The sequence below is a fragment of the Megascapheus bottae genome, chromosome 5 (genome assembly GCF_031878675.1).
Source record: "Megascapheus bottae isolate mThoBot1 chromosome 5, mThoBot2.hap1, whole genome shotgun sequence".
Classification (NCBI taxonomy): Eukaryota; Metazoa; Chordata; class Mammalia; order Rodentia; family Geomyidae; genus Megascapheus; species Megascapheus bottae.
The window spans coordinates 78,286,297-78,295,521 of NC_143513.1; the positions used below are offsets into that span (position 1 = coordinate 78,286,297).

At 51.8% G+C, this 9,225-nt stretch overlaps 1 protein-coding gene across 1 annotated transcript; it reads right to left on the bottom strand.

Moving 5' to 3' along the window:
• Positions 1-205: 205 nt before the first annotated feature.
• Nobox (NOBOX oogenesis homeobox) lies at positions 206-4,383 on the bottom strand. The gene is made up of 8 exons (XM_090332258.1): positions 4,380-4,383; positions 2,948-3,499; positions 2,500-2,606; positions 2,193-2,299; positions 1,848-1,936; positions 1,405-1,636; positions 734-1,053; positions 206-504 (listed from the first exon to the last, which is right to left on the bottom strand). The coding sequence occupies exons 1-8, from the start codon at positions 4,381-4,383 to the stop codon at positions 206-208; spliced, it is 1,710 nt and encodes a 569-aa protein (XP_090188384.1).
• Between the last annotated feature and the right edge of the window lie 4,842 nt (positions 4,384-9,225).

Here is a 9,225-nt window from a genome sequence, read left to right on the forward strand (position 1 = left end):
TCATAAGCGGGTATCACATTCAGCTCTCACGTGGCCTTCCTTTCTTCAGCAGTAGAGGGAAAGGGTAGGACTGAATTTCTTTGTCAACCAGTACCCAGCAAAACAAACTCATATCAGAGGGACAACTGAGTCCCGATCCCCTACCCTTCAGTGAATGGATAGTCTCCTCCCACTAACCAGCTTCTTCTCCCTCTTTGGTCCTTGGCTAGGAGACATGACTATTCTTGTCTCCCTCTCTGGCCTCTCCCGCTCCTGGCTGGCTCAGGGAACAGGGAGGCTGCTCTATGTGGGCCTTGCTGACAGCAGGCCCTATTTCTGATCTGGCTTCTTCGGACAACCCATTGAGGCTTGGAGAAGGATGTGTACTCATAGTCTGAGCACAGGGAGTGAGGAATAGATCAGGAAGGAAGCCATTTCCTCCAGGAGGGTGTCCCAGAGCCGGTGGGCAAGATGATCCAGGGGAGGGCAGATCTGGCAGGCAGGGGTCACTCCAGGAAGCTGTACCTGTGGCGGGGAGGGGGTCAGAGATCACAGAAATTCCTGGACAAGACTATGGACAGTTAGTCACAATGTCTTCTGGGACAGAATCCCGATCCCTTTACAAAGATGCACACTGGGCTCTCTCTCAGGACCAGGAAAGCCTTCTTGGTCCCAAGTAATATGAACATCCCATGAATCCACCCTGCAGTCAGCTCTCCATCCCACTCCGTGACCTTGCTTCATGTCAACTCACCTGCATTTCCAACAGGTGGCGGTGGCAGCAAGATCTGCCCTGTGGAGGGGCCTGGGAAATAGCTGGGTGCTGGCCCCCCACTGGGGCCACAAGGAAAAGAAAAGAGAGAGTCTTCCGGTGGGGGGAATGCCAATGAGTTGGGTGTGAGGAAGGGGAAAGGAAAGGGGGAGAGGTATGAAAACTGGGACTGAGGGGTTTGGAAGAGTGGAGGCTGAGAGAGCGAAGGCTGGGAGAGTTGGAATGGTCCCATCTGATTGCTGGCTTGATAGTCCTGAGGCTCCAAATCATCCAGATATGAGCAGGTGGGTGGTGGGGTCATGCTGAGCGGGACAGAGGGGGTTTGGTGAGATGCCAGAGTGGCTTCCTCCTTCCTACCACACAGGAGGGAGCTTCTGTGGCCCTCAGTCCCCATCCCATCTCTATGGTAACCCCACCTTGCAGTGCCATTGTTGCCTCTTCCTTTCTTTCTTTGCTTCTAACGTTTCCATTCATCTCTGCTCTATTGACACCAAGTTCTAGATCGTCTTACTCTAGATTCTCTCACGCCTTTTACTCCCCATCGCACAAACCCTTCACATCTACATCAGCCCTGCACCTCCCGAGGTCTCTCTTCTCTCCTTCTCTACCATCCCGAGAGGATTTAGGGTCTCCCCCTTCCTCACTTCCCATACCTTGTTCCCCACGGACTGCAAGGCCTGTCTGCAAAGCTGTTGCCCCTGCCTGGCACATCTGTCCACAGAGGCATGAGCTGGGAAGTGGGGACAGGCCCAGAGGGAAAAGGAAGGTTGGTCCTTCGAACAGGCGGGGGGCTGAAGAGTGAGGGCGGCGCCATGGCCCTGGGGGCCCCTTCACTATGCCGGCTGGAGGCGAGAGTCTGATCAGAAGTCAGCAGCATGGGGGATTCTGGGGACAGAAGGCAAAGTGCGTCTCTATGGATGAGAAGACAGGGAAGGTGACACCTGGGATAGCTCAGTGGGGTGATGCCTGGGGCCCCACCTTTGGTCCAGAACCCCAGAGAGCTTCGGCCCACCTCCACCTCCACCAAGCAAGGACATTCCATTCTCACTTCCTGTCTTTCCGCTCCCCAGGGGACCTGCTGCAGGTGGACGTGCACCTGGGAAGGTCTCCAGTGGGGGGCCCGGAGGAATAGGGTCTGGCTTTGCCTCCATGGGCCCAGGATGGGGCGGGGGTTCAGCTGTGGAGCTGGAAGCAAAGAGAAAGAAGATCACAGTTCTTGTGCCTTCTGTATTCGAACCAGAGCTGTCATGAAGGGGAAGGGATTCTGGATCCCCAAAGTCCACTGGCAATTCTCCCACCCCATAGAACCCTCTAAACACTCCCCACCAACCCGAGATTCAGGCCCCCCCATCTAATACCCTCCTTCAAGATCTCAGGTTCCCAGAGCAATTCAACTTCCTCCCTGTGGAGGTGACCTAGAGGAGGAGAAGGAAATTCTCACCTGCATTGACTGCTGGCGGGAGTAGGGACTGCTGGGTTATCCTCCTTCTCTTTCCCGTTCAGTTTCTCCACCTTTCTCCACTTTGCCCGGCGATTCTGGAACCATACCTGTAGAAGAAGACATGCAGGAATGGGAGAAACGGGAGAGAGAGGTTCTCTCGTTCCTCATCCTGAGCTACAAGTGGCAGGAGGCCACTTCCTTCTCCTGTCAGGGTGGCTTTAGGAAAAAGATGTTCGTGGTGCTTTGCTGAGTATATGGTGTGGCCTTCCACAGTTTCAAAGGCCCATTGGCCACCACCCCTCTTTACCATGATGCGCTGGGAAGTAACTCCCACCGTCTGGGCGATCTCCTGGCGCTTGTCACCATCCGGGTAATGGTCCTCTTGGAATACCCTCTCCAGCTCCTCCAGCTGGTCTGCAAGGAGACATTGGCAACAGATGGCAGTATGCCAGGCAGGCAGAGAGGCCCATATGTCTCCTGCAGGGATATCTACTGTCCCTAGCCCCAAAAGGCTCCATTTCCCAACCTGCCAGACCTTCCCTTTGTCTTGGACAGAGGCCTGCATGGTATTGGCTTTTTGTGGCCCTTCTCTCCTGGTGACACATTCCTGCCTTCCCTTCAGACGGCATGACACACACACACACACACACACACACACGCCTTCTGGAAGCATGCCTTCCCACTATTCCCTTGCATTCCCCTTTCCACAGGTGACTCCAGGTCTCTTGGGTTTCACCTCACCTTTGGGGACTTACCAGAGCGATACAAGGTTCGAGTCTTTTTTCGAACTTGGCAAGTCACTTCTGGTGGTCCTTTCTTCTGGTCTGAGTTTTGGTTGCTCTGGGCCAATGTGCTAAGGAGGTTGGTCAGGTGGTAGCGGCCTGGGCCCGAGCCAGAAGGCACTGATTTGTGGGTGGCACTAACTGGGTCAGCGCCACCCAGAGATGCTGCTGATGCTAGGCCCGTGGCATTGGCCTTTTTCTGTTTGCCAGGGACTGGAGAAATGGGCCTCTTTGCTGCTTTCACCTTTCTTTCTTGGAAGGAGCCACCTTCCCCTGGGGGCTGAGGCCTGGATGCGGTTGGGGTTTGCTCTTTGTGGACAGCGCGGGAGCTGGGGGGCGAACACACGGCCCACGCATTGGGCCCTGGGGTGGCTCCAGAGGCCACTGACAGCAGCTTCCCTCTTGGGCTGCCACGGAGGAGTGGCAGCATGCCACATGGGGTATCGTCACAAGGCAGGCTTGAATCCGGGGCTGCTTTCTCTGCCTCAGGCTTAGTGGCCAGGGCCTTGCCTCCAGCTTCCTGACCTGTGGAGAGCAACAGTCCCTGTCTTCAGCCCCAGAGAGAAGAATCTGACATGAATAAGTACCACTTTCTGCTCTGCAGGGGTCTGTCCTGATGGATCCTAAACTCTCAGTTGTTCACCTACCAAATAGGAACCATCATGTCAGGTTTTCCTTGGGGAGTCACTCACATCGCACTGTGGAAAAGGCAAGGAGTTGATGCAGTGTGGAGGATGGAAACAAATGCAAGCAGGTCTGCTGGGCACTTAGCTCAGGGTATGAGAACAATAGCTTATTTGTCTGTTCTGTTCCTGACATTGGAGGTATGTGTGTAAAGGACTGGCACCTACTTGGGGAATTCTAAGGCACAGTTGCTAGGAGTGGGGTGAGAAAAACGGGATTGGGAATGCTGCTTCTCCTCAGACTGGAACCTGTTTCTGTAGTGAATGCAGGCATTGCTGCTGCAGAGTGTAGAAAACAGTCACAGGGTCTCCAGAAACCCAGGCAAAGGAAAATTGGCTGGGTGCTGGTGGCTCATGCCGATAATCCTAGCTACTTTCAGCGATGAAATGTGAGGACTGCAGTGAGGAGGACTGAGCCAGCAGGAAAGCCACGGTGAGGCTCTTATCTAAAATTAGCCACCAACAATGACAGAAATGAAGCTCTGTTTCAAGTGGTAGAGCACTAACTTGGAGCACAAAAGCTCGGGGACAGGCAACACTTCGGCCCTGAGTTCAAGCCTCAGGACCAGCACAAAAATGAATACTTAGATACCTTCTGGACTTTCGGGCACAATCCTACTTTGAATATCACATGGCTGGGTCAATATAGATACAGCATGGTTCCAAACTCCGCCACCATTAAGGACAAGACAGCTTTCTTAAGAAAACTACAAGACCAGTACCCATGGTTCATGACTGTAATCCTAGCTTTTTAACAGCCTTAGATCTGAGGATCTCAGTTCAAAGCCAGCCTAAGCACGGAAGTCTGTGAGTCTCTTCAGTTAACCACCGAAAAGCCAGAAGTGAATCTGTGGCTCAAGTGGTAGAATGCTAGCCCTGAGCACAAAAACTCAAAGGTAGTGCCTAGGCCAAGTTCAAGCCCCCGCACTGGAGCACACACTCATGCACACGCACTCACACAAATACACACAAGGGGGGTTGATAGAAAGGGAGGGTCGCCCTAACTCTCGCAGGATTTCTTCCTGAAACTTTCTTTGGCCTCACCAACTAGCCAAAACTCATGCATGTGCCATCTTCCTTAGGTCAGGTCTCCTCAAAGTTTGCCTTCTTTCTCACCATGCTCCAGCCACAAGGGTAAGTTAGTTCCTTTCACAGATCAATCGTGTTTCATGTTACTATGAAAATACTTCTATCCCGTGAAGGACGGGGGATTTTTAAGGTGAGTTATCAGAGAACAGGGCCACATATTGCGCTCTCTGTAAAACACCCCACCTCCCACTTTCCCCCCAGAATGCTCAGCCAGGGCATTGCTTCATCATTTCCAACAAAAATGGAAACTTTTGGAAATGAATGCTAACCAGAGACTGCGCGGAGCCTTGGTTACTTTAAAGGAGCCAGGCGTAAGTCCTGACTTAGAACCGACTTTCCAGCGATGCATCGAGTCCTCGGGAACCAGACTCAAGCTGGTGGAGCCCTGCAGAATGAGGCGAGCATCCAGCAGGACTAGACGAGATGGAGGGGCTCCAGAGCCCACGTTTGCTCGGGGTGGGGGGGACTGGAAAGCCCCAGGCCTGCCGTCGCCTCCCTTCTCCCCCAGCCGTCTACCCAGGCTCCAGGGTGGTGGTCTCACGGCAGCAGGGACTCAGCCTGCCCCCCCAAACCCGCCCCCCGCGCCCGCTCACCCTGCGGTCTTCTGCAGGAATCCCCCGTGGGTTCCATGGCCTGCAGTGCCTGCAGCGCACGCCCAGGGAGGAGACCAGGGGCGCGGCCTATTGAAGCCTGTGGGGGCCGACAGGTGTGCGGAGTCTGCACCGGCACACGCAGGCGCAGGCGCGCACAAGGAACCGCAGCACGAAGGGCCCCCACCCTCCCCACCCACCCCCATCCACCTCCACCCACCTGGCCCAGCCTAGGCACAGCTCCACAAAGCACCTGCAGCTCGCCTGCACGGGGTGGCCAGAGGTCCAGACTGGCAGTCTGCTGGGGTCTTCCCCAGGGCCAGCCCGCACCCCAAGACCCAGCGTGGTTGAGGACCTCTGGCTGAACCTGGCTTCTGGAATGCTCAACCAAGGAAACCACAGATGCTTGCTTATCCCCTCTCCTGTCTGCTCACCTGGCTAGGTCCACCACCCCAGGGGTTGCACGCCCCTAGCATGGGGCACAGTGGCAGAAGCAGGGTGCCAGGCTTGAGCTAGTGGAGATTCGGTTATTCTATCTCTACTCACTTGACAGCTGACTTTTTTTTTCCTCTGAGAAGGGAAGTTGTCCTTTGTGGGGAGAGCTAACAGGAGTGGATTTCTGTGATTTCATGGTTTATGGGATGTTTCTTTGTCTCTTTATAAGGAAAAAAATAATTCAAGCTGTAAAATGGTTGCCTCTTTCTCGTGCCTTGGAGAGGGCGGGCCACATCTCCAGACAGGTGCTGGGAGCTGGAGGAGGGGAGAGGGGAAGGCCCACCGGAATTCAGGTGTTTTCATTTTAGAACTGGAATACTCTGGACACCGGGCGCTTTCATAGTGTATAATCAGCTACTGGTACATTTACCTGGGCCTTAAATGGTTTGCAGAGGCTTCACAGACACACGTGCGACAATTATAAACAGATACCTCTATCACTGCGTGTGCTTATTTGGCATCTCATTTCTATTCCTCTTACTAGACTATCCTCTGGCTTAGGATGGTGTTAGACACTTTGGGCCCGTCTCTCTACAGCATTGGGTGCTGTGCTGGCAGAAGGGAGTTATGCAGCAGGACATTTAATGGTGAGGATATTCTAAGTGGAACATGGTATGTCTCTAGGTTCAGCATTTATAGGTCAGTCGTTTCTGTATGCCAGGCACTATGGTGAAATGACTGCCTGCCCACTGAAGTTGGCTGGTAATTCCATGGGTCTCATCAAAGCTGTGCATTAGGGGTGAGTTAGAAGTGTGGGTGTGTGGAGGGGTGTTATTCTACAACATCTTCTGGAGCATGATGGGGGCTTCTTGGAGAGGGTGACCCCTGAGCTATGAGTTATGAGCTTTCCACGTCACAAACCTCCCTACAACCACCTGGGGCCCCCCTCAATGCTTGGATAGACAGTAAGAACTTTTTCATCAGAACTTCCCATGTCCCAAGTGCAAGCCCCAGGGACTTGAGTCTCCACTCATATACTGTTTCTCCAGGAGTCTTCTTAAAGCCCTCTGAATGAAGATCTCTGAGGGAATTTGTTTAAAACCATCCATTCAGTCTCCATCCCTCTCCCCAACTCCTACCACCTCCCCAAGTCTTAGTAAGTCCATGGAAAAGGCACAGAAATACCCATTAAAGAAAAAAGAAAGAACAAAACCAAAACACCTCAGGTGAGATGTGTCTTTACGTATATATCAAAGTTTGAGACTCCAACTTTTCAAAAACAAAGTCAATTAGGATGGGGTTTGGGGGGGGGGAAAGAGAGGGCTTCAGATAGTAGGGAACCATGAGGGGACAGGAAGTGACTTTTGAACCTTTACTGACAAGTAATTACTACAGTGACAAGTGCCACCCCTCCCCCAGAGCCATTTCTCCACACATCCTTTTCTTCTGGGGCGATGAGTGGGACACAGCAAGGAGTCAAGTGTCTGAGCTCTTAGGAAATGGCCATGGCTTTCCATCTTTATGTAGAGCTAGCCATAAAACTAGAGCAAGCTCCTGGTCCTGCTCCTTCTCCCGCTCTAGGAGATAGAAGACAGGAGCTGACTGAGATCCCTTTTCAGAGCAGAAGCAGCAGGTAATGTCCTCATGTGGCTGGCACATTGCAGCCCTGGCAGCAGCAGGTCATTTGGAAGGACCTGGGCAGGAACTCATTGTGGAAGCCAGGCTGAGATCTGCATAGGCCCTGGCCTGGGACATAAGAATCACAGCAAGCTAGGAAGCCAAGGCGCCATGAGGCAGCCCAGAAAAGCAAAGGGAGAGGAAGGGAAAAGCTGAGGCCTGTTCAGGGTCCTCCTGGGACTGAAGAAAGTAAATAACCCTGTGACTGGACATGCACTGTGAGCCCAGGACAGCAAAGTTGACAGTGGAGAGACACTGGGGAGTGGGGGGTCCCTTTGGAAGCCCCAGTAAAGGATGCTTTGGCGTTGCTGTGAAGGGAAGTGAGGACACCTGGCTAAATGGAAATTTCAGGGCGGGGCAAAGGCAGGTCCTGGTGTCAATCAGCCTAATAGCATTTTCTTGGTGCTGGGGTTTGAACTCAAAGCCTTGACTCTTTCTTGACATTTTAGCTCAAGGCTAGCACTCTACTGTTTGAGCCATACCTCCATTTCGGCTTTTTGATGGCTAATTGGAGATAAAATATGGACTTTTCTGCAGGGGCTGGCTTTGAAACACACTACTCAGTTCTTACCCTCCTGGGTAGCTAGTAGCACTGACTAAGTATCTTCTAAGAGCCCTGCTCCAAGCAGTCAGTGTTTGATGGTGCTAACAGGAATGGTGACCTGTTGCTGTTGCTGCTGTTGCTTATAAAGAACCTCCATCGCTTGTGTTGTGTGACTTAAAAAATACTTTCAGATCTTTTTTGTTGTTGTTATTGTTGTTGTTGTTGTTGTTTTCCCCTGTGCGGCCTGCTTTCGAGGCACCTGATTCTCTCTACTCTCTTCTCATCTTTCTCTCTTCTCTTAGAATGGCTGTGCTTACTTACACTCCAGGCCACAGATAGCAGTGTTTCAGCATCCTAGAATGTCTTCCTCTTCCCTGCTGTTTTTGTCAGTTTTATTCATACTTCAAAACCCACCCCACTGTGTCTGTGCAGTCCATCTCAGTGATCATAGTCAAAACTGATTTTTCCCTATGTTCCTCGTGGTGCTGGGTTCATATTTCTCTTACCTCAGCCAGGCCCAGCCAATTACTTTCACATGTTCATTAGTAACAGGTTCTTAGAAATTACTTTTTCCAGAAAGCATTGCCTCCTTCTTTAGGCTCACGAATTAATGAAAAGCGAGAGAAAGCCTAGCTTCCCTGCCTTTATGTTATATCCATTTTCTTTACACTGAGTCTTTTTCTGTGTATGATCAGTCGCCTTGGTTTCCAGAAAGAATAGGACTGATTGGTAATATCTTTATGACAAGAGAAAGGACAGCAGGTCAGATATTACCCTCCATGCAGAGGGTCACAGGCAAAATGCCACTGCGTCCTATCCAATAGGACAACCCAAGCATGACCAGTACTGAGATAATGATCAACCAGGCCACACACTATGGGACTATGCAATTATGCATAACTCTCACCCCTGCCCCAGTTTTTCTTCTGTTTAAGCCTAAAGCTCAGCAGTGCACTGTGGCTCACGTCTATAATCCAAGCTACTCAGGAGGTGAGATCTGCAGACCACAGTTTAAAGCCAGTATTAATTACATCTCTTTTCTCTGTGTGTCACTGCTTCTTGTCTCTGAGTATTGGGATCTGCTTTGTGGGAAACCCTGGAGTTGCACCTTAGCCCTGCAAGTTGTAGTTTAGTGTTATAGGACTGAAAGTCAACACCTACATGGTGACCATCCATCCACGTGTGCCAGGCTTGGAGTGTTCACTTGCTTTGCACACATCAGTGTGTTCTCAT